Below are 26,414 nucleotides of genomic sequence, written 5' to 3'. Positions count from 1 at the left end.
TGTGTCTGTAGCCGCCTGTAGGATGTAGTGTACAATCTGCAGGATGTGTATATACTGGTCTATGTGATGTAGGATTGTGTACACAGAGCTCGCTGGTCGCCCCCTCCCCTGTAATGTGTGTGTAGCCGCCTGTAGGATGTAGTGTACAATCTGCAGGATGTGTATATACTGGTCTATGTGATGTAGGATTGTGTACACAGAGCTCGCTGGTCGCCCCCTCCCCTGTAACGTGTGTGTAGCCGCCTGTAGGTTGTAGTGTACAATCTGCTGGATGTGACTATACTGGTCTATGTTATGTAGGATTGTGTACACAGAGCTCGCTGGTCGCCCCCTCCCCTGTAATGTGTGTGTAGCCACCTGTAGGATGTAGTGTACAATCTGCAGGATGTGACTATACTGGTCTATGTGATGTAGGATTGTGTACACAGAGCTCGCTGGTCGCCCCCTCCCCTGTAATGTGTCTGTAGCCGCCTGTAGGATGTAGTGTACAATCTGCAGGATGTGTATATACTGGTCTATGTGATGTAGGATTGTGTACACAGAGCTCGCTGGTCGCCCCCTCCCCTGTAACGTGTGTGTAGCCGCCTGTAGGTTGTAGTGTACAATCTGCTGGATGTGACTATACTGGTCTATGTGATGTAGGATTGTGTACACAGAGCTCGCTGGTCGCCCCCTCCCCTGTAATGTGTGTGTAGCCACCTGTAGGATGTAGTGTACAATCTGCAGGATGTGACTATACTGGTCTATGTGATGTAGGATTGTGTACACAGAGCTCGCTGGTCGCCCCCTCCCCTGTAATGTGTCTGTAGCCGCCTGTAGGATGCAGTGTACAATCTGCAGGATGTGTATATACTGGTCTATGTGATGTAGGATTGTGTACACAGAGCTCGCTGGTCGCCCCCTCCCCTGTAATGTGTCTGTACCGCCTGTAGGTTGCAGTGTACAATCTGCAGGATGTGTATATACTGGTCTATGTGATGTAGGATTGTGTACACAGAGCTCGCTGGTCGCCCCCTCCCCTGTAATGTGTCTGTAGCCGCCTGTAGGATGTAGTGTACAATCTGCAGGATGTGTATATACTGGTCTATGTGATGTAGGATTGTGTACATAGAGCTCGCTGGTCGCCCCCTCTCCTGTAATGTGTGTGTAGCCGCCTGTAGGTTGCAGTGTACAATCTGCAGGATGTGTATATACTGGTCTATGTGATGTAGGATTGTGTACACAGAGCTCGCTGGTCGCCCCCTCCCCTGTAATGTGTCTGTAGCCGCCTGTAGGTTGCAGTGTACAATCTGCAGGATGTGTATATACTGGTCTATGTGATGTAGGATTGTGTACACAGAGCTCGCTGGTCGCCCCCTCCCCTGTAATGTGTGTGTAGCCGCCTGTAGGTTGCAGTGTACAATCTGCAGGATGTGACTACACTTGGATTACTCTCAATAACCATAGTAATTCAGAAAACAATGTGTGATGAGACAGCCGCGGCCTCCTGATAAGAGAGGGGTAGGAAACGGGTGGGGGAGCGAAACGCAGCAGTTGCTCTGTAATACGGGGTCACCTCTGATAGGCACAAACAGATGATAAACTGCTACAATGAGGACTTCACCGGGGAACCCTTTTACACCTCAACCCCTGCCGTAACCAGTACTTACAAAAAACAGGAGGTTGAAGAGGAACAGGAAATATTTGGTCACTTTCATACAGCCTCCACTTGCCATCGTGTCCGAGTGTCAGCTCCTGGGGAGAAGACAAACTAGGGTCAGTAATACCAATACCATATATACAGGTAACAGAAAAGGTTATACACTAATAGTTTAAACTATGTACATAGAATAGCACAAAGGTAAAAGTTAGCAAAGAAGACCAAAAGACTCTACTTTCTAAACACCAACCCTCTCATGCCTGTAACCGTTCTGTATACACACGTTCTACTAGAGCGGTTATAGCACCGAGCCCGGCCGCCGGCATACCCTACTACACCCATAGCACCGGCTTGTAGCTGCCGAACCCAGTGTCACCCTTACCATCCATTCTGCCAATCACCCCGTCAATAAAATGACAGGAAAGAAATCACCAAGAAAGAGGAGACTACCTAAGGAGCCCCGCATAAGGTCCCACAGGATGCCCCGCATAAGGTTCCACAGGATGCCCCGCATAAGGTTCCATGGGTAGCCCCGCACAGGGTCCCACAGGATGCCCCGCATAAGGTCCCACAGGATGCCCCGCATAAGGTTCCATGGGTAGCCCCGCATAAGGTTCCATGGGTAGCCCCGCACAGGGTCCCACAGGATGCCCCGCACAGGGTCCCATAGTCACACCCCGCACAGGGTCCCATAGTCACACCCCGCACAGGGTCCCATAGTCACACCCCGCACAGGGTCCCATAGTCACACCCCGCACAGGGTCCCATAGTCACACCCCGCACAGGGTCCCATAGTCACACCCCGCACAGGGTCCCATAGTACAGCTGTACATTCCTGGTGTGCAGTGACGGAAGGGAGAGAAAGTGTTAATCCAGCCTGATGAGCGCAGGTTACAGCTTCATGGCAGTTCTAGAACACCATCATTACACAGCATTTGTACCTGAAGAACAAGTTCTGACATCTCCCAGCCTGGGGAAGCGGCGTCTCTCGGCTTGTGTCCTGTATTATAACACCCAGCTCCTCCTGTCCCACTGCTACTATAGATACTGGTCTGAAGATTCCCCTCAATTGGATTGTTAGTTCTTCAAGTAAAGATTCGCCAACAATGAAGTCACACTGCACTTTCTAATATAAAGAGCTTCTAGTAAGTGACCTAAATGTATAATTCTATGCACAGATCTCCCACTGTTCCCACCCGTCATCATGGCACTGACCAATCATGTGCACCCATCTGATATACTGCGAACATATCTCTGATTGGCTACAGGTCATTCCCTCATTCTGTGGACAAAAACGCTGATAATCCGCAGCTTACAGAAACCGCCAATTAATAAATAAAACCCCAAAGCCACGCAACTTTTGTTGGAGCAATGTTCATGAAGTCCATCTTATTTTACCAATCAGGTAACAACTCTAAACCAAGTGTATGTAAATCCTCATATACAGTGCTCCATGTGGGCGGGATGCAGCGGTATGACATACAGTACCACCACTTCCATTTCCAGGCCCCGCTGCAGCGATAAGCAGAGCGCGGACATGTAAGAGGTCAGGGGAGCCAGCAGCCATTGTCCCAGAATCCTCCTGCATCGGGGGCAGGTGCAATAACATTTTTAGTGTTTATTGTGGCACAGCGCCTGTAACGTCATGATGTCACAGCGTTGAAAGGCAGAGGTGCCATGGCGCAAAGAGGACAAAGAGCAGCCAGAAGACACAGAAGAAGGTAAATGTCTGTGGAATGGAGCCCGAGAGAACTTCGGGGCTAGAGACAGAAGATGGCTGCAGCTGGAGAGACACTGAGGGGCTGTAGATGGAGACACTGAGGGGCTGTAGATGGAGATACTGGAGAGACACTGAGGGGCTGTAGATGGAGACACTGGAGGGCTGTAGATGGAGATACTGGAGGGCTGGAAAGACACTGAGGGGCTGTAGATGGAGATACTGGAGGGCTGGAGAGACACTGAGGGGCTGTGGATGGAGACACTGGAGAGACACTGAGGGGCTGTAGATGGAGATACTGGAGGGCTGGAAAGACACTGAGGGGCTGTAGATGGAGATACTTGAGGGCTGGAGAGACACTGAGGGGCTGTAGATGGAGATACTGGAGGGCTGGAAAGACACTGAGGGGCTGTAGATGGAGATACTTGAGGGCTGGAGAGACACTGAGGGGCTGTAGATGGAGACACTGAGGGGCTGTAGACGGAGATACTGGAGAGACACTGAGGGGCTGTAGATGGAGATACTGGAGGGCTGGAGAGACACTGAGGGGCTGTAGATGGAGACACTGAGGGGCTGTAGATGGAGACACTGAGGGGCTGTAGATGGAGATACTGGAGAGACACTGAGGGGCTGTAGATGGAGATACTGGAGGGCTGGAGAGACACTGAGGGGCTGTAGATGGAGACACTGAGGGGCTGTAGACGGAGACACTGGAGGGCTGGAGAGACACTGAGGCGCTGTAGATGGAGATACTGGAGGGCTGGAGAGACACTGAGGGGCTGTAGATGGAGATACTGGAGAGACACTGAGGGGCTGTAGATGGAGATACTGGAGGGCTGGAAAGACACTGAGGGGCTGTGGATGGAGATACTGGAGGGCTGGAGAGACACTGAGGGGCTGTAGACGGAGATACTGGAGGGCTGGAGAGACACTGAGGGGCTGTAGATGGAGATACTGGAGAGACACTGAGGGGCTGTAGATGGAGATACTGGAGGGCTGGAGAGACACTGAGGGGCTGTAGATAGAGATACTGGAGAGACACTGAGGGGCTGTAGATGGAGATACTGGAGAGACACTGAGGGGTTGTAGATGGAGACACTGGAGGGCTGGAGAGACACTGAGGGGCTGTAGATGGAGACACTGGAGGGCTGGAGAGACACTGAGGGGCTGTAGATGGAGATACTGGAGGGCTGGAGAGACACTGGAGAGACACTGAGGGGCTGTAGATGGAGATACTGGAGAGACACTGAGGGGCTGTAGATGGAGATACTGGAGGGCTGGGGAGACACTGAGGGGCTGTAGATGGAGATACTGGAGGGCTGGAGAGACACTGAGGGGCTGTAGATGGAGATACTGAGGGGCTGTAGATGGGAGATACTGGAGAGACACTGAGGGGCTGTAGATGGAGACACTGAGGGGCTGTAGACGGAGATACTGGAGAGACACTGAGGGGCTGTAGATGGAGATACTGGAGGGCTGGAGAGACACCGAGGGGCTGTAGATGGAGATACTGGAGGGCTGGAGAGACACTGAGGGGCTGTAGATGGAGATACTGGAGGGCTGGAGAGACACTGAGGGGCTGTAGATGGAGATACTGGAGGGCTGGAGAGACACTGAGGGGCTGTAGATGGAGATACTGGAGGGCTGGAGAGACACTGAGGGGCTGTAGATGGAGATACTGGAGGGCTGGGGAGACACTGAGGGGCTGTAGATGGAGATACTGGAGGGCTGGAGATACACTGAGGGGCTGTAGATGGAGATACTGAGGGGCTGTAGATGGGAGATACTGGAGAGACACTGAGGGGCTGTAGACGGAGATACTGGAGGGCTGGAGAGACACTGAGGGGCTGTAGATGGAGACACTGGAGGGCTGGAGAGACACTGAGGGGCTGTAGATGGAGACACTGGAGGGCTGGAGGGACACTGAGGGGCTGTAGATGGAGATACTGGAGGGCTGGAGAGACACTGAGGGGCTGTAGATGGAGATACTGGAGGGCTGGGGAGACACTGAGGGGCTGTAGATGGAGATACTGGAGGGCTGGAGAGACACTGAGGGGCTGTAGATGGAGATACTGGAGGGCTGGAGAGACACTGAGGGGCTGTAGATGGAGATACTGGAGGGCTGGAGATACACTGAGGGGCTGTAGATGGAGATACTGGAGGGCTGGAGAGACACTGAGGGGCTGTAGATGGAGACACTGAGGGGCTGTAGACGGAGACACTGGAGGGCTGGAGAGACACTGAGGGGCTGTAGATGGAGATACTGGAGGGCTGGAGAGACACTGAGGGGCTGTGGATGGAGATACTGGAGGGCTGGAGAGACACTGAGGGGCTGTAGACGGAGATACTGGAGGGCTGGAGAGACACTGAGGGGCTGTAGATGGAGATACTGGAGAGACACTGAGGGGCTGTAGATGGAGATACTGGAGGGCTGGAGAGACACTGAGGGGCTGTAGATAGAGATACTGGAGAGACACTGAGGGGCTGTAGATGGAGATACTGGAGAGACACTGAGGGGCTGTAGATGGAGACACTGGAGGGCTGGAGAGACACTGAGGGGCTGTAGATGGAGACACTGGAGGGCTGGAGAGACACTGAGGGGCTGTAGATGGAGATACTGGAGGGCTGGAGAGACACTGGAGAGACACTGAGGGGCTGTAGATGGAGATACTGGAGAGACACTGAGGGGCTGTAGATGGAGATACTGGAGGGCTGGGGAGACACTGAGGGGCTGTAGATGGAGATACTGGAGGGCTGGAGAGACACTGAGGGGCTGTAGATGGAGATACTGAGGGGCTGTAGATGGGAGATACTGGAGAGACACTGAGGGGCTGTAGATGGAGACACTGAGGGGCTGTAGACGGAGATACTGGAGAGACACTGAGGGGCTGTAGATGGAGATACTGGAGGGCTGGAGAGACACTGAGGGGCTGTAGATGGAGATACTGGAGGGCTGGAGAGACACTGAGGGGCTGTAGATGGAGATACTGGAGGGCTGGAGAGACACTGAGGGGCTGTAGATGGAGATACTGGAGGGCTGGGGAGACACTGAGGGGCTGTAGATGGAGATACTGGAGGGCTGGAGAGACACTGAGGGGCTGTAGATGGAGATACTGAGGGGCTGTAGATGGGAGATACTGGAGAGACACTGAGGGGCTGTAGACGGAGATACTGGAGGGCTGGAGAGACACTGAGGGGCTGTAGATGGAGACACTGGAGGGCTGGAGAGACACTGAGGGGCTGTAGATGGAGACACTGGAGGGACACTGAGGGGCTGTAGATGGAGATACTGGAGGGCTGGAGAGACACTGAGGGGCTGTAGATGGAGATACTGGAGGGCTGGGGAGACACTGAGGGGCTGTAGATGGAGATACTGGAGAGACACTGAGGGGCTGTAGATGGAGACACTGGAGAGACACTGAGGGGCTGTAGATGGAGATACTGGAGGGCTGGAGAGACACTGAGGGGCTGTAGATGGAGATACTGGAGGGCTGGAGAGACACTGAGGGGCTGTTGATGGAGATACTGGAGGGCTGGAGAGAAACTGAGGGGCTGTAGACGGAGATACTGGAGGTCTGGAGAGACACTGAGGGGCTGTAGATGGAGATACTGGAGGGCTGGAGAGACACTGAGGGGCTGGAGATGGAGATACTGGAGGGCTGGAGAGACACTGAGGGGCTGTAGATGGAGATACTGGAGGGCTGGAGAGACACTGAGGTGCTGTAGATGGAGATACTGGAGGGCTGGAGAGACACTGAGGGGCTGTAGATGGAGATACTGGAGGGCTGGAGAGACACTGACGGGCTGTAGATGGAGACACTGAGGGGCTGTAGACGGAGATACTGGAGAGACACTGAGGGGCTGTAGATGGAGATACTGGAGGGCTGGGGAGACACTGAGGGGCTGTAGATGGAGATACTGGAGGGCTGGGGAGACACTGATGGGCTGTAGATGGAGATACTGGAGGGCTGGAGAGACACTGAGGGGCTGTAGACGGAGATACTGGAGGGCTGGAGAGACACTGAGGGGCTGTAGACGGAGATACTGGAGAGACACTGAGGGGCTGTAGATGGAGATACTGAAAGGCTGGAAAGACACTGAGGGGCTGTAGATGGAGAGCTGGAGAGACACTGAGGGGCTGTAGATGGAGACACTGAGGGGCTGTAGATGGAGATACTGAGGGGCTGTAGATGGAGATACTGGAGAGACACTGAGGCGCTGTAGATGGAGACACTGAGGGGCTGTAGATGGAGACACTGAGGGGCTGTAGATGGAGATACTGGAGAGACACTGAGGCGCTGTAGATGGAGACACTGAGGGGCTGTAGATGGAGACACTGAGGGGCTGTAGATGGAGACACTGGAGAGACACTGAGGGGCTGTAGATGGAGACACTGAGGGGCTGTAGATGGAGACACTGAGGGGCTGTAGATGGAGATACTGGAGAGACACTGAGGCGCTGTAGATGGAGACACTGGAGGGCTGGAGAGACACTGAGGCGCTGTAGATGGAGATACTGGAGGGCTGGGGAGACACTGAGGCGCTGTAGATGGAGACACTGGAGGGCTGGAGAGACACTGAGGGGCTGTGGATGGGGGATACGTTCATTAGGTCGACATGTACTAGGTCAACAGTTCGACATGAGTTTTTCACATTTTTTTTCAATTTTTGGACATTTTCATACTTTCCAATCCACGTGGACTACGATTGGGAATAGTAACCTGCGCACTAGGAATCGGATGTTCTTAAAATAATTTCCTCGCTGTGAGACTGGAAACGCCAGGTGTGAGTGAAATGGTTCAGGTGTGTACCTATCATCAGACAAATCTAATAGCTAAAGTGTGGTGGTGGTGGGGGGTGGCCAACAGTATGGAAACACCAGCAGCGCCACGTCGCCCTATCTCACCACGGACACTATGGGGCTATGAAGAAAAACCGCAGGTGTCGCAGGTGCGCTGCGAGCAGACCTGCAGCTAATTGAATCAGCCTGTAAGTCCTGTATAATGAGAATGATATTTATTATCTGTGTTGCTTTAACCCCAGAGAAGGAAGCTTCCGCTGTGACCAACATTCCCTGTTGTTAATATTCATAACATATTTCAGCCATGGCCAATAGGAACGGTGCTCTGACACATTCTTCCTAGGTCACTAAACCTGAATCATCTTCCTGGCAGAACCCTCAGTTCATATGGACGATGAGGGACGCCTGAGACTGGTTCCCGCTGCAGCGCTCTCCCCGGCACTTTCAGGCTGTGTGACAGGTCACGGCTCTAGGTCACAGGTGTAACCACACTTGATTACACTTTTAAAAACCCTCAGGGCGATCCCAGAGGTGAAAATGCGGTTGCTGTGGTGATGCAATTTGTGTCATGGCGCAGAGTGGCATCAGGTCGATTGGTGCGACCACAGGCACCATGGAAACTTGCATGAGCCGATGGCAGGTGCAGATTTTCAGTCAGCGTATGGTCCAGTGTGAACGACTGCGCCTCAGGTTACGCAACAATTCAGCAACACGTTTGCTACGCTTCTATAACATGCCTATAAGGAGGGACTGTATCCGCGCTTCTAAACAGCAACCGTCCAGTCACCGCCGAGGAACGCCACAACACGTCTCTTAGCGGGTGCACCTGTGTATGGGCCGTAGGGGTTTTTAGGGATTTTCGTACATGTGTATTAGCAAATAGCAGAAATCCGTCAGATTAAGGGGTCCATACAAATAGGGGCAGTGGTGAGGGCCGGTATGGTGGTCCATTAAGAAATTAGTAGCCGATATGCCGTACCCCCTTTACCATAAGCTGCACCGCCAATGCACAGCGCTCAGCAGCAAGATGAACCCTGGGCTGTAAGTAACCGGGGGCAGCCCAGCAGCTCCTGGGGACATGCCCCAAAAGTGACCAGCAATGTGGGCATGTCACGCCCCTGTGACTTACAGCAACACCCCTAGTGACACAAGGCCGCTCCCAGACTACCGGGGTCAAATAAAACCTATTGCACCACCGATTATGAGACAGCCGACTTACCCCCCGAGTACACTGCACATATACAGCAGGCCAGGACGCTCCGATTTCTGAGTCCAGGTGAGTCATGTGACACGTGCCAGCATTTCCTCGCCGCTGTAATGGCACAGCACGCCGCTGACGCCTCAGAGTCAGACCTACAGTCCTGCATATGTAACCACAGACTCGCCTTACAGGGCAGCTCCCAGGCCTGTGACGCAGGCACACAGCGAGGAATAGGCGCACACTGGGATAAAACAGCTCAGTTACCTCTAGCACACTCCAATAAGCCCACAAGTCCCATTCTGCGCTCTCGCTTCTTGTTATAAACAAGCCCCCCCCATACAGCTCCCCTGTATATGAGATAAGGGCCCATACATCGCCAACCGCAATTTATCATTTCACAGATCCCGATATGTTCTTCCCAGATCTACTGTTTATACTCCCATACATTACAGATACGCGTAGTGATCTGCAGATTATTCCATTTAACAGATCTGCCAGTCTTGAAAGACTCTGTTTACTGGAAACGGTCTGCAGATCTGCAGATTGTCGCCCGTACACTAGCAATCTCCAGTCCCAATTGAAATTAAACATGTTGAAAAACCTGATGTAACAATCCCAATCTATTTGTGCGATCTGTGAACCCCATATATTGAAGATTTATTGACACAATCGTCTGCAAAATGCCCCAATCAATTGCTGATGTCTGGGCCTCTTAAGTTTAGGTGGAAGGGCACAGGGGGGGCTGAAATGGGGTGTGCGCCTGTAACGTGCAGTTTCACCATATGGTATAAAAATTACCCCTCACTGTCAGTGTATAGCGGAGATCGTCTGGACATGACGTGCCATCGTGCGACACAGGGGGAGAGGTCTCAAAACTTGGAGAGATTAGTAGAGAGGGAGAGGGAATTTTCAAACACGGGCTGAAGCTAGCTGATTGGTGCTTTGGAGTCTATGTACAAAGCCTGTGAGAGAGAAATTACCAACCAACTAGCTCCTAAGTGTCATTTTTAAAACACAGCCTGTAACATGACAGTTAGAGCTGATTGGCTGGTACTTTATTTCCATCCAAGGCTTAGTAAGTAGACACCTTCTATCTCTCACCCGCAACCAGTGTGCATGATTCCCTGGTGTCACAATAGGATGCGGATCCCCCGTCCTGGCTATGAAGGATTCAGATACGGCAAGCTGTTCCTTTGTATGACGGTGCAGATTGTGAGAGGAGGGCCCTGCTCATTGTCCTGCCTGTTACATACATACTGTGTCAGAGGAGGGATGTGACCCGGAGAGGGAACAATGCGTCCTCTGTCAGCCCAGACTCGCGGAGCACTCCCTCTGCTGTCATTGTGTCTGGTGAGACGGCATGAATGACCTAGGCACAGGAGCTCGCAACAAAGGCTGCGCAAGAGCCGCTGTGACAGCTGTAGGCCCATGTCCGCATCTGACCCCTGATGTCTGTGCGGCTATTATGTGTATGGTAATGAACGTCACCAGTGCGGCGTTCCCAGGCACCGCGACACTCCAAGTCACACACCCGGCCCTTTAACAAATGTACAGGCTCCGTCTTCCCGGGACACAAGTACAGGCTAATAACTGGATTATTAGTTACACACAGGCCCGGCACATGGTCATACAGATTACTCAAATTCTCCTACTATACAGGGGTTCAGGGAGTAACGATGCCAAGTACTGTGTGGTAGCAGAAGTATTATACCGCGTGGTGAGCAGAGGTATTATACCGCGTGGTGAGCAGAGGTATTATACCGCGTGGTGAGCAGAGGTATTATACCGCGTGGTGAGCAGAGGTATTATACCGCGTGGTAAGTATTAAACCGCGTAGTGAGCAGAAGTATTATACCGCGTGGTAAGTATTTTACCATGTGGTAAGCAGAAGTATCATACCGTGTGGTAAGCAGAAGTATCATACCATGTGGTAAGCAGAAGTATCATAGCGTGTGGTAAGCAGAAGTATCATAGCGTGTGGTAAGCAGAAGTATCATAGCGTGTGGTAAGCAGAAGTATCATAGCGTGTGGTAAGTATTAGACCGTGTGGTAAGTATTATACCAAGTGGTAAGCAGAAGTATTATACCGTGTGGTAAGAAGTATTTTACCATGTGGTAAGTATTATACCATGTGGTAAGTATTATACCGCGTGGTGAGCAGAGGTATTATACCGTGTGGTGAGCAGAAGTATTATACCGAGTGGTAAGTATTAAACCGCGTAGTGAGCAGAAGTATTATACCGCGTGGTAAGCAGAAGTATCATACCATGTGGTAAGCAGAAGTATTATACCGTGTGGTAAGCAGAAGTATTATACCGTGTGGTAAGCAGAAGTATCATAGCGTGTGGTAAGCAGAAGTATCATAGCGTGTGGTAAGTATTAGACCGTGTGGTAAGCAGAAGTATTATACTGTGTGGTAAGTATTATACCGTGTGGTAAGAAGAAGTATTCTACTGTGTGGTAAGTATTATACCATGTGCTAAGCAGAAGTATCATATTGTGTGGTAAGAAGTATTTTACCATGTGGTAAGTATTATACCATGTGCTAAGCAGAAGTATCATATTGTGCGGTAAGAAGTATTTTACCATGTGGTAAGTATTATACCGTGTGGTAAGCAGAAGTATCATAGCGTGTAGTAAGTAGAAGTATCACAGCGTGTGGTAAGTATTTTACCATGTGGTGAGCAGAAGTATTATACTGTGTGGTAAGAAGAAGTATTATACCGTGTGGTAAGTATTATACCATGTGCTAAGCAGAAGTATCATATTGTGTGGTAAGAAGTATTTTACCATGTGGTAAGTATCATACCGTGTGGTAAGCAGAAGTATTATACTATGTGGTAAGAAGAAGTATCATACCGTGTGGTAAGAAGAAGTATTCTACCGTGTGGTAAGAAGAAGTATTCTACTGTGTGGTAAGCAGAAGTATCATAGCGTGTGGTAAGTATTAGACCGTGTGGTAAGCAGAAGTATTATACTGTGTGGTAAGTATTATACCGTGTGGTAAGAAGAAGTATTCTACCGTGTGGGAAGTATAATACCGTGTGGTATAATACCGTGTGGTAAGTAGAAGTATCATAGTGTGTGGTAAGTATTATACCATGTGGTAAGCAGAAGTATTATACCGTGTGGTAAGCAGAAGTATTTTATCATGTGGTAAGCAGAAGTATCATAGCATGTGGTGAACATTAGACCGTGTGGTAAGCAGAAGTATTATACCATGTGGTAAGCATAAGTATTATACCGTGTTCTAAGTATTATACCATGTGGTAAGTATCATACTGTGTGGTGAGCAGAAGTATTATACAGTCATGTCAGCTTCATTACATCACCAAGTATAGAGACGTGTCCTCATACACTACTGCCGCATTTGCAACAAATAGCCCTTGTCGGCGCACCAGTTCCCATGCAACTCTGCTTACGCTGAGCGTTCCTTTTGCTCAAATGTGCGTCTTAAGTCTCACAAATGAAACAATTAGATGCGTCAAAACCATGTGACGAGACTGCACTGATTCATCTGATGTGCGACACTAGCACATCTTGCGCGCTAATGAGTCCGAGTCTGTATACAAAGTGCCGCAATGCAGCTGCCTCTGCTTATTCTCACACCACGTTCCGTCCACTTATTCTCACACCACGTTCCGTTGTGCATCATCTGCGACTTTGTACATATTTAAAATGAAATTCTGTACAGGTAAAGTTACAGCCTGGTGTCTGTAGTGCACGGTGAGTGGCGAGTCTGTGGGGCGAATAAGACGAAACTGTAAAGGTGCGGCTCACTCACGCCATATGGCGTACAGAGGCTCAGTGCGGCTCGCTCATGCTGCATTGCGTACTGAGGCTCGATGCGGCCCTCTTGCGCCATATGGTGTACTGAAGGTTCGGTGCAGCTCTCTCGCTGCATGGCGTACTGAGGCTCGGTGCGGCTCTCTCACGCTGCATGGCGTACTGAGGCTCGGTGCGGCTCTCTCACGCTGCATGGCGTACTGAGGCTCGGTGCGGCTCTCTCACGCTGCATGGCGTACTGAGGCTCGGTGCGGCCCTCACACCATATGGCGTACTGAGGCTCGGTGCTTGCGGACGCATGTGAACAAGTGGTTTGGGTCTCACACTTGCTGAGATTTGCAGCCAGTTAGGTATTTAATGGCCTCAGCGACAGCTGGAATTGCTGCATTCCCAGCTATAGGAAAAGCCACGTTATAATGACATGCCCCTGAGCCATAACGTAAAACCGCAGTTAGTGAAGGTTATACAGGTCCAGGGGCCACTGTTACAGTTATGTATTTACTAACCACCAACTGCATAGCTGCCATCACATTCCATCACCAGCTGTGCTCTCTGTCTACGCATGCGGATACCATATAATTACCGAGCAATTCTACTATGGAGCAAACTCCAGTCAGAGCGCCAAGTGGAATTTGCATATTCTCCATAACATGAAGGGACTATAGAAACAATTGTAAAAATGGTTAATAATTCTAAATCATTTAAATATTACAATGCAATAAACATCTGTGTGATCTGTATATCACATAAAGCACATCAATGTAACACGGGCCTAACATCAACATAATGTGCTGTCAGGGAGACCTGTTCATTACAATATCTATCTCTCATACATATCTGACACATAACTCCTCTCCTGATATACTCTGTGCTGCTGGGGACCCTGCTCCTCCCACTGCATAACTCTCAGTCTGTGGCTTCCTGCTGCCTCCATTCCCCTCACATGCAGTCCTGTCCTCACGGACACATCACTGATCTCCTGATATACTCTGTGCTGCTGGGGACCCTGCTCCTCCAACTATATAACTCTCAGTCTGTGCCTTCCTGCTGCCTCCATTCCCCTCCTCACATCATGTCACTGCCCCTGTCACATGCAGCCCTGTCCTCACTGACACATCACTCATCTCCTGATATACTCTGTGCTGCTGGGCACCCTGCACCTCCCACTATATAACTCTCAGTCTGTGGCTTCCTGCTGTCTCCATTCCCCTCCTCACATCATGTCACTGCCCCTGTCACATGCAGCTCTGTCCTCACTGACACATCCCTCATCTCCTGATACACTCTGTGCTGCTGGGGACCCTGCTCCTACCACTATATAACTCTCAGTCTGTGGCTTCCTGCTGCCTCCATTCCCCTCCTCACATCATGTCACTGTCACATGAAGCCCTGTCCTCACTGACACATCCCTCATCTCCTGATATACTCTGTGCTGCTGGGGACCCTGCTCCTACCACTATATAACTCTCAGTCTGTGGCTTCCTGCTGCCTCCATTCCCCTCCTCACACCATGTCACTGCCCCTGTCACATGCAGCCCTGTCCTCACTGACACATCACTCATCTCCTGATATACTCTGTGCTGCTGGGGACCCTGCTCCTCCCACTATATAACTCTCAGTCTGTGGCTTCCTGCTGCCTCCATTCCTCTCCTCACATCATGTCACTGTCACATGCAGCCCTGTCCTCACTGACACATCACTCATCTCCTGATATACTCTGTGCTGCTGGGCACCCTGCACCTCCCACTACATAACTCTCAGTCTGTGGCTTCCAGCTGTCTCCATTCCCCCTCCTCACATCATGTCACTGCCCCTGTCACATGCAGCCCTGTCCTCACTGACACATCACTCATCTCCTGATACACTCTGTGCTGCTGGTGACACTGCTCCTCCCACTATATAACTCTCAGTCTGTGGCTTCCTGCTGCCTCCATTCCCCTCCTCACATCATGTCACTGTCCTCACTGACACATCACTCATCTCCTGATATACTCTGTGCTGCTGGGGATCCTGCTCCTCCCACTACATAACTCCCAGTCCGTGGCTTCCTGCTGCCTCCATTCCCCTCCTCACATCATGTCACTGTCCCTGTCCTCACTGACACATCATTCATCTCCTGATATACTCTGTGCTGCTGGGGACCCTGCTCCCCCACTATATAACTCTCAGTCTGTGGTTACCTGCTGCCTCCATTCCCCTCCTCACATCATGTCACTGCCCCTGTCACATGCAGCCCTGTCCTCACTGACACATCACTCGTCTCCTGATATACTCTGTGCTGCTGGGGTCCCTGCTCCTCCCACTATATAACTCTCAGTCTGTTGCTTCCTGCTGCCTCCATTCCCCTCCTCACATCATGTCACTGCCCCTGTCACATGCAGCCCTGTCCTCACTGACACATCCCTCATCTCCTGATATACTCTGTGCTGCTGGGGACCCTGCTCCTCCCACTATATAACTCACAGTCTGTGGCTTCCTGCTGCCTCCATTCCCCTCCTCACATCATGTCACTGCTCCTGTCACATGCAGCCCTGTCCTCACTGACACATCACTCATCTCCTGATACACTCTGTGCTGCTGGGGTCCCTGCTCCTCCCACTATATAACTCTCAGTCTGTTGCTTCCTGCTGCCTCCATTCCCCTCCTCACATCATGTCACTGCCCCTGTCACATGCAGCCCTGTCCTCACTGACACGTCACTCATCTCCTGATATACTCTGTGCTGCTGGGGACCCAGCTCCTCCCACTATATAACTCTCAGTCTGTGGCTTCCTGCTGCCTCCATTCCCCTCCTCACATCATGTCACTGCCCCTGTCACATGCAGCTCTGCACTCACTGACACATCACTCATCTCCTGATATACTCTGTGCTGCTGGTGACTGGTGTGTGTCACATGGTGTTGGAGTGATGATGAGGAGGGCACAGGAAGGGTGAATAGTCTGCTGACATTACTTCCGTAAATCTTGCAACTCTGCAGAATAATGGGAAGATAATCTGTTTTGTTCCTCTGGTGAATGGACACGACACTCTGTAACCTTTATTCATGGCATCTACAGCAACCCCTGACCCCGCTGTACTCACCTCCCCCCATACTACAGCAACCCCTGACCCCGCTGTACTCACCTCCCCCCATACTACAGCAACCCCTGACCCCGCTGTACTCACCTCCCCCCATACTACAGCAACCCCTGACCCCGCTGTACTCACCTCCCCCCATACTACAGCAACCCCTGACCCCGCTGTACTCACCTCCCCCCATACTACAGCAACCCCTGACCCCGCTGTACTCACCTCCCCCCATACTACAGCAACCCCTGACCCCGCTGTACTCACCTCCCCCCATACTACAGCAACCCCTGACCCCGCTGTACTCACCTCCCTCCATACTACAGCAACCCCTGACCCCGCTGTACTCACCTCCCCCCATACTACAGCAACCCCTGACCCCGCTGTACTCACCTCCCCCCATACTACAGCAACCCCTGACCCCGCTGTACTCACCTCCCCCCATACTACAGCAACCCCTGACCCCGCTGTACTCACCTCCCCCCATACTACAGCAACCCCTGACCCCGCTGTACTCACCTCCCCCCATACTACAGCAACCCCTGACCCCGCTGTACTCACCTCTCTCCATACTACAGCAACCCCTGACCCCACTGTACTCCCCTCCCCCCATACTACAGCAACCCCTGACCCCGCTGTACTCACCTCCCCCCATACTACAGCAACCCCTGACCCCGCTGTACTCACCTCCCCCCATACTACAGCAACCCCTGACCCCGCTGTACTCACCTCCCCCCATACTACAGCAACCCCTGACCCCGCTGTACTCACCTCCCTCCATACTACAGCAACCCCTGACCCCGCTGTACTCACCTCCCCCCATACTACAGCAACCCCTGACCCCGCTGTACTCGCCTCCCCCCATACTACAGCAACCCCTGACCCCGCTGTACTCACCTCCCCCCATACTACAGCAACCACTGACCCCGCTGTACTCACCTCTCTCCATACTACAGCAACCCCTGACCCCACTGTACTCCCCTCCCCCCATACTACAGCAACCCCTGACCCCGCTGTACTCACCTCTCTCCATACTACAGCAACCCCTGACCCCACTGTACTCCCCTCCCCCCATACTACAGCAACCCCTGACCCCGCTGTACTCACCTCCCCCCATACTACAGCAACCCCTGACCCCGCTGTACTCACCTCCCCCCCATACTACAGCAACCCCTGACCCCGCTGTACTCACCTCCCCCCATACTACAGCAACCCCTGACCCCGCTGTACTCACATCCCTCCATACTACAGCAACCCCTGACCCCGCTGTACTCACCTCCCCCCATACTACAGCAACCCCTGACCCCGCTGTACTCACCTCTCTCCATACTACAGCAACCCCTGACCCCGCTGTACTCACCTCCCCCCATACTACAGCAACCCCTGACCCCGCTGTACTCACCTCCCTCCATACTACAGCAACCCCTGACCCCGCTGTACTCACCTCTCCCCATACTACAGCAACCCCTGACCCCGCTGTACTCCCCTCCCCCCATACTACAGCAACCCCTGACCCCGCTGTACTCCCCTCCCCCCATACTACAGCAACCACTGACCCCGCTGTACTCACCTCTCTCCATACTACAGCAACCCCTGACCCCACTGTACTCCCCTCTCCCCATACTACAGCAACCCCTGACCCCGCTGTACTCGCCTCCCCCCATACTACAGCAACCCCTGACCCCGCTGTACTCACCTCCCTCCATACTACAGCAACCCCTGACCCCGCTGTACTCACCTCCCCCCATACTACAGCAACCCCTGACCCCGCTGTACTCCCCTCCCCCCATACTACAGCAACCCCTGACCCCGCTGTACTCCCCTCCCCCCATACTACAGCAACCACTGACCCCGCTGTACTCACCTCTCTCCATACTACAGCAACCCCTGACCCAGCTGTACTCACCTCCCCCCATACTACAGCAACCCCTGACCCCGCTGTACTCACCTCCCCCCATGCTACAGCAACCCCTGACCCCGCTGTACTCACCTCCCCCCATACTACAGCAACCCCTGACCCCGCTGTACTCACCTCCCCCCATGCTACAGCAACCCCTGACCCCGCTGTACTCACCTCCCTCCATACTACAGTAACCCCTGACCCCGCTGTACTCACCTCTCCCCATACTACAGCAACCCCTGACCCCGCTGTACTCAACTCCCCCCATACTACAGCAACCCCTGACCCCGCTGTACTCAACTCCCTTCATACTACAGCAACCCCTGACCCCGCTGTACTCCCCTCCCCCCATACTACAACAACCCCTGACCCCGCTGTACTCACCTCCCTTCATACTACAGCAACCCCTGACCCCGCTGTACTCACCTCCCCCCATACTACAGCAACCCCTGACCCCGCTGTACTCACCTCTCCTCATACTACAGCAACCCCTGACCCCGCTGTACTCACCTCCCCCCAATACTACAGCAACCCCTGACCCCGCTGTACTCACCTCTCTCCATACTACAGCAACCCCTGACCCCGCTGTACTCACCTCTCCCCATACTACAGCAACCCCTGACCCCGCTGTACTCACCTCTCCCCATACTACAGCAACCCCTGACCCCGCTGTACTCAACTCCCTTCATACTACAGCAACCCCTGACCCCGCTGTACTCCCCTCCCCCCATACTACAACAACCCCTGACCCCGCTGTACTCACCTCCCTTCATACTACAGCAACCCCTGACCCCGCTGTACTCACCTCCCCCCATACTACAGCAACCCCTGACCCCGCTGTACTCACCTCTCCTCATACTACAGCAACCCCTGACCCCGCTGTACTCACCTCCCCCCAATACTACAGCAACCCCTGACCCCGCTGTACTCACCTCTCTCCATACTACAGCAACCCCTGACCCCGCTGTACTCACCTCCCCCCATACTACAGCAACCCCTGACCCCACTGTACTCACCTCCCTCCATACTACAGCAACCCCTGACCCCACTGTACTCACCTCTCTCCATACTACAGCAACCCCTGACCCCGCTGTACTCCCCTCCCCCCATACTACAGCAACCCCTGACCCCGCTGTACTCACCTCCCTCCATACTACAGCAACCCCTGACCCCGCTGTACTCACCTCTCTCCATACTACAGCAACCCCTGACCCCGCTGTACTCACCTCTCTCCATACTACAGCAACCCCTGACCCCGCTGTACTCACCTCCCTCCATACTACAGCAACCCCTGACCCCGCTGTACTCCCCTCCCCCCATACTACAGCAACCCCTGACCCCGCTGTACTCAACTCCCTTCATACTACAGCAACCCCTGACCCCGCTGTACTCCCCTCCCCCCATACTACAACAACCCCTGACCCCGCTGTACTCACCTCCCCTCATACTACAGCAACCCCTGACCCCGCTGTACTCACCTCCCCCCATACTACAGCAACCCCTGACCCCGCTGTACTCACCTCTCCTCATACTACAGCAACCCCTGACCCCGCTGTACTCACCTCCCCCCAATACTACAGCAACCCCTGACCCCGCTGTACTCACCTCTCTCCATACTACAGCAACCCCTGACCCCGCTGTACTCACCTCCCTCCATACTACAGCAACCCCTGACCCCGCTGTACTCACCTCTCTCCATACTACAGCAACCCCTGACCCAGCTGTACTCACCTCCCCCCATACTACAGCAACCCCTGACCCCGCTGTACTCACCTCCCCCCATACTACAGCAACCCCTGACCCCGCTGTACTCAACTCCCCCCATACTACAGCAACCCCTGACCCCGCTGTACTCCCCTCCCCCCATACTACAGCAACCCCTGACCCCGCTGTACTCCCCTCCCCCCATACTACAGCAACCCCTGACCCCGCTGTACTCACCTCCCCCCATACTACAGCAACCCCTGACCCCGCTGTACTCACCTCCCTCCATACTACAGCAACCCCTGACCCCGCTGTACTCACCTCCCCCCATACTACAGCAACCCCTGACCCCGCTGTACTCACCTCCCTCCATACTACAGCAACCCCTGACCCCGCTGTACTCCCCTCCCCCCATACTACAGCAACCCCTGACCCCGCTGTACTCCCCTCCCCCCATACTACAGCAACCCCTGACCCCGCTGTACTCCCCTCCCCCCATACTACAGCAACCACTGACCCCGCTGTACTCACCTCCCCCCCATATTACAGCAACCCCTGACCCCGCTGTACTCACCTCTCTCCATACTACAGCAACCCCTGACCCCGCTGTACTCACCTCCCCCCATACTACAGCAACCCCTGACCCCGCTGTACTCACCTCCCCCCATACTACAGCAACCCCTGACCCCGCTGTACTCACCTCCCCCCCATACTACAGCAACCCCTGACCCCGCTGTACTCACCTCCCCCCATACTACAGCAACCCCTGACCCCGCTGTACTCACCTCCCCCCATACTACAGCAACCCCTGACCCCGCTGTACTCACCTCCCCCCATACTACAGCAACCCCTGACCCCGCTGTACTCACCTCCCCCCATACTACAGCAACCCCTGACCCCGCTGTACTCACCTCCCCCCATACTACAGCAACCCCTGGACCCCGCTGTACTCACCTCCCCCCATACTACAGCAACCCCTGACCCCGCTGTACTCACCTCCCCCCATACTACAGCAACCCCTGACCCCGCTGTACTCCCCTCCCCCCATACTACAGCAACCCCTGACCCCGCTGTACTCCCCTCCCCCCATACTACAGCAACCACTGACCCCGCTGTACTCACCTCTCTCCATACTACAGCAACCCCTGACCCCGCTGTACTCACCTCCCCCCAATACTACAGCAACCCCTGACCCCGCTGTACTCACCTCTCTCCCATACTACAGCAACCCCTGACCCCGCTGTACTCACCTCCCTCCATACTACAGCAACCCCTGACCCCGCTGTACTCACCTCTCTCCATACTACAGCAACCCCTGACCCCGCTGTACTCACCTCCCCCCAATACTACAGCAACCCCTGACCCCGCTGTACTCACCTCTCTCCATACTACAGCAACCCCTGACCCCGCTGTACTCACCTCCCTCCATACTACAGCAACCCCTGACCCCGCTGTACTCACCTCTCTCCATACTACAGCAACCCCTGACCCAGCTGTACTCACCTCCCCCCATACTACAGCAACCCCTGACCCCGCTGTACTCACCTCCCCCCATACTACAGCAACCCCTGACCCCGCTGTACTCAACTCCCCCCATACTACAGCAACCCCTGACCCTGCTGTACTCCCCTCCCCCCATACTACAGCAACCCCTGACCCCGCTGTACTCCCCTCCCCCCATACTACAGCAACCCCTGACCCCGCTGTACTCACCTCCCCCCATACTACAGCAACCCCTGACCCCGCTGTACTCACCTCCCTCCATACTACAGCAACCCCTGACCCCGCTGTACTCACCTCCCCCCATACTACAGCAACCCCTGACCCCGCTGTACTCACCTCCCTCCATACTACAGCAACCCCTGACCCCGCTGTACTCACCTCCCCCCATACTACAGCAACCCCTGACCCCGCTGTACTCCCCTCCCCCCATACTACAGCAACCCCTGACCCCGCTGTACTCCCCTCTCCCCCATACTACAGCAACCCCTGACCCCGCTGTACTCACCTCCCCCCATATTACAGCAACCCCTGACCCCGCTGTACTCACCTCCCCCCATATTACAGCAACCCCTGACCCCGCTGTACTCACCTCCCCCCATACTACAGCAACCCCTGACCCCGCTGTACTCACCTCCCCCCATACTACAGCAACCCCTGACCCCGCTGTACTCACCTCCCCCCATACTACAGCAACCCCTGACCCCGCTGTACTCACCTCCCCCCATACTACAGCAACCCCTGACCCCGCTGTACTCACCCTCCCCCCATACTACAGCAAACCCCTGACCCCGCTGTACTCACCTCCCCCCATACTACAGCAACCCCTGACCCCGCTGTACTCACCTCCCCCCATACTACAGCAACCCCTGACCCCGCTGTACTCACCTCCCCCCATACTACAGCAACCCCTGACCCCGCTGTACTCACCTCCCCCCATACTACAGCAACCCCTGACCCCGCTGTACTCACCTCCCCCCATACTACAGCAACCCCTGACCCCGCTGTACTCACCTCCCCCCATACTACAGCAACCCCTGACCCCGCTGTACTCCCCTCCCCCCATACTACAGCAACCCCTGACCCCGCTGTACTCCCCTCCCCCCATACTACAGCAACCACTGACCCCGCTGTACTCACCTCTCTCCATACTACAGCAACCCCTGACCCCGCTGTACTCACCTCCCCCCAATACTACAGCAACCCCTGACCCCGCTGTACTCACCTCTCTCCATACTACAGCAACCCCTGACCCCGCTGTACTCACCTCCCTCCATACTACAGCAACCCCTGACCCCGCTGTACTCACCTCTCTCCATACTACAGCAACCCCTGACCCAGCTGTACTCACCTCCCCCCATACTACAGCAACCCCTGACCCCGCTGTACTCACCTCCCCCCCATACTACAGCAACCCCTGACCCCGCTGTACTCAACTCCCCCCATACTACAGCAACCCCTGACCCTGCTGTACTCCCCTCCCCCCATACTACAGCAACCCCTGACCCCGCTGTACTCCCCTCCCCCCATACTACAGCAACCCCTGACCCCGCTGTACTCACCTCCCCCCATACTACAGCAACCCCTGACCCCCGCTGTACTCACCTCCCTCCATACTACAGCAACCCCTGACCCCGCTGTACTCACACTCCCCCCCATACTACAGCAACCCCTGACCCCGCTGTACTCACCTCCCTCCATACTACAGCAACCCCTGACCCCGCTGTACTCACCTCCCCCCATACTACAGCAACCCCTGACCCCGCTGTACTCCCCTCCCCCCATACTACAGCAACCCCTGACCCCGCTGTACTCCCCTCCCCCCATACTACAGCAACCACTGACCCCGCTGTACTCACCTCCCCCCCATATTACAGCAACCCCTGACCCCGCTGTACTCACCTCCCCCCCATACTACAGCAACCCCTGACCCCGCTGTACTCACCTCCCCCCATACTACAGCAACCCCTGACCCCCGCTGTACTCACCTCCCCCCATACTACAGCAACCCCTGACCCCGCTGTACTCACCTCCCCCCATACTACAGCAACCCCTGACCCCGCTGTACTCACCTCCCCCCATACTACAGCAACCCCTGACCCCGCTGTACTCACCTCCCCCCATACTACAGCAACCCCTGACCCCGCTGTACTCACCTCCCTCCATACTACAGCAACCCCTGACCCCGCTGTACTCACCTCCCCCCCATACTACAGCAACCCCTGACCCCGCTGTACTCACCTCCCCCCATACTACAGCAACCCCTGACCCCGCTGTACTCACCTCCCCCCATACTACAGCAACCCCTGACCCCGCTGTACTCACCTCCCCCCATACTACAGCAACCCCTGACCCCGCTGTACTCACCTCCCCCCATACTACAGCAACCCCTGACCCCGCTGTACTCACCTCTCTCCATACTACAGCAACCCCTGACCCCACTGTACTCCCCTCCCCCCATACTACAGCAACCCCTGACCCCGCTGTACTCACCTCCCCCCATACTACAGCAACCCCTGACCCCGCTGTACTCACCTCCCCCCATACTACAGCAACCCCTGACCCCGCTGTACTCACCTCCCCCCATACTACAGCAACCCCTGACCCCGCTGTACTCACCTCCCTCCATACTACAGCAACCCCTGACCCCGCTGTACTCACCTCCCCCCATACTACAGCAACCCCTGACCCCGCTGTACTCGCCTCCCCCCATACTACAGCAACCCCTGACCCCGCTGTACTCACCTCCCCCCATACTACAGCAACCACTGACCCCGCTGTACTCACCTCTCTCCATACTACAAGCAACCCCTGACCCCACTGTACTTCCCCTCCCCCCATACTACAGCAACCCCTGACCCCGCTGTACTCACCTCTCTCCATACTACAGCAACCCCTGACCCCACTGTACTCCCCTCCCCCCATACTACAGCAACCCCTGACCCCGCTGTACTCACCTCCCCCCATACTACAGCAACCCCTGACCCCGCTGTACTCACCTCCCCCCCATACTACAGCAACCCCTGACCCCGCTGTACTCACCTCCCCCCATACTACAGCAACCCCTGACCCCGCTGTACTCACATCCCTCCATACTACAGCAACCCCTGACCCCGCTGTACTCACCTCCCCCCATACTACAGCAACCCCTGACCCCGCTGTACTCACCTCTCTCCATACTACAGCAACCCCTGACCCCGCTGTACTCACCTCCCCCCATACTACAGCAACCCCTGACCCCGCTGTACTCACCTCCCTCCATACTACAGCAACCCCTGACCCCGCTGTACTCACCTCTCCCCATACTACAGCAACCCCTGACCCCGCTGTACTCCCCTCCCCCCATACTACAGCAACCCCTGACCCCGCTGTACTCCCCTCCCCCCATACTACAGCAACCACTGACCCCGCTGTACTCACCTCTCTCCATACTACAGCAACCCCTGACCCCACTGTACTCCCCTCTCCCCATACTACAGCAACCCCTGACCCCGCTGTACTCGCCTCCCCCCATACTACAGCAACCCCTGACCCCGCTGTACTCACCTCCCTCCATACTACAGCAACCCCTGACCCCGCTGTACTCACCTCCCCCCATACTACAGCAACCCCTGACCCCGCTGTACTCCCCTCCCCCCATACTACAGCAACCCCTGACCCCGCTGTACTCCCCTCCCCCCATACTACAGCAACCACTGACCCCGCTGTACTCACCTCTCTCCATACTACAGCAACCCCTGACCCAGCTGTACTCACCTCCCCCCATACTACAGCAACCCCTGACCCCGCTGTACTCACCTCCCCCCATGCTACAGCAAACCCCTGACCCCGCTGTACTCACCTCCCCCCATACTACAGCAACCCCTGACCCCGCTGTACTCACCTCCCCCCATGCTACAGCAACCCCTGACCCCGCTGTACTCACCTCCCTCCATACTACAGTAACCCCTGACCCCGCTGTACTCACCTCTCCCCCATACTACAGCAACCCCTGACCCCGCTGTACTCAACTCCCCCCATACTACAGCAACCCCTGACCCCGCTGTACTCAACTCCCTTCATACTACAGCAACCCCTGACCCCGCTGTACTCCCCTCCCCCCATACTACAACAACCCCTGACCCCGCTGTACTCACCTCCCTTCATACTACAGCAACCCCTGACCCCGCTGTACTCACCTCCCCCCCATACTACAGCAACCCCTGACCCCCGCTGTACTCACCTCTCCTCATACTACAGCAACCCCTGACCCCGCTGTACTCACCTCCCCCCAATACTACAGCAACCCCTGACCCCGCTGTACTCACCTCTCTCCATACTACAGCAACCCCTGACCCCGCTGTACTCCCCTCCCCCCATACTACAGCAACCACTGACCCCGCTGTACTCACCTCTCTCCATACTACAGCAACCCCTGACCCAGCTGTACTCACCTCCCCCCATACTACAGCAACCCCTGACCCCGCTGTACTCACCTCCCCCCATGCTACAGCAACCCCTGACCCCGCTGTACTCACCTCCCCCCCATACTACAGCAACCCCTGACCCCGCTGTACTCACCTCCCCCCATGCTACAGCAACCCCTGACCCCGCTGTACTCACCTCCCTCCATACTACAGTAACCCCTGACCCCGCTGTACTCACCTCTCCCCATACTACAGCAACCCCTGACCCCGCTGTACTCAACTCCCCCCCATACTACAGCAACCCCTGACCCCGCTGTACTCAACTCCCTTCATACTACAGCAACCCCTGACCCCGCTGTACTCCCCTCCCCCCATACTACAACAACCCCTGACCCCGCTGTACTCACCTCCCTTCATACTACAGCAACCCCTGACCCCGCTGTACTCACCTCCCCCCATACTACAGCAACCCCTGACCCCGCTGTACTCACCTCTCCTCATACTACAGCAACCCCTGACCCCGCTGTACTCACCTCCCCCCAATACTACAGCAACCCCTGACCCCGCTGTACTCACCTCTCTCCATACTACAGCAACCCCTGACCCCGCTGTACTCACCTCCCCCCATACTACAGCAACCCCCTGACCCCACTGTACTCACCTCCCTCCATACTACAGCAACCCCTGACCCCAC

At 54.8% G+C, this 26,414-nt stretch overlaps 1 protein-coding gene across 1 annotated transcript in view; it reads right to left on the bottom strand.

Moving 5' to 3' along the window:
• The window catches only part of CD82 (CD82 molecule), a 135,459-nt gene that overhangs the window by 60,073 nt on the left and 48,972 nt on the right, over positions 1-26,414 (bottom strand). The window contains exon 2 of the mRNA XM_063946265.1: positions 1,650-1,734. Within this exon, the coding sequence (XP_063802335.1) occupies positions 1,650-1,715 (66 nt within the window). The 5' untranslated portion in view covers positions 1,716-1,734. The remainder of the gene's footprint in view (positions 1-1,649; positions 1,735-26,414) is intronic.

This window comes from Pseudophryne corroboree, chromosome 11, assembly GCF_028390025.1.
Source record: "Pseudophryne corroboree isolate aPseCor3 chromosome 11, aPseCor3.hap2, whole genome shotgun sequence".
NCBI lineage: Eukaryota > Metazoa > Chordata > Amphibia > Anura > Myobatrachidae > Pseudophryne > Pseudophryne corroboree.
Note: the sequence above shows the minus strand (reverse complement) of the source record. Positions and strands in the feature narration are given on the sequence as shown.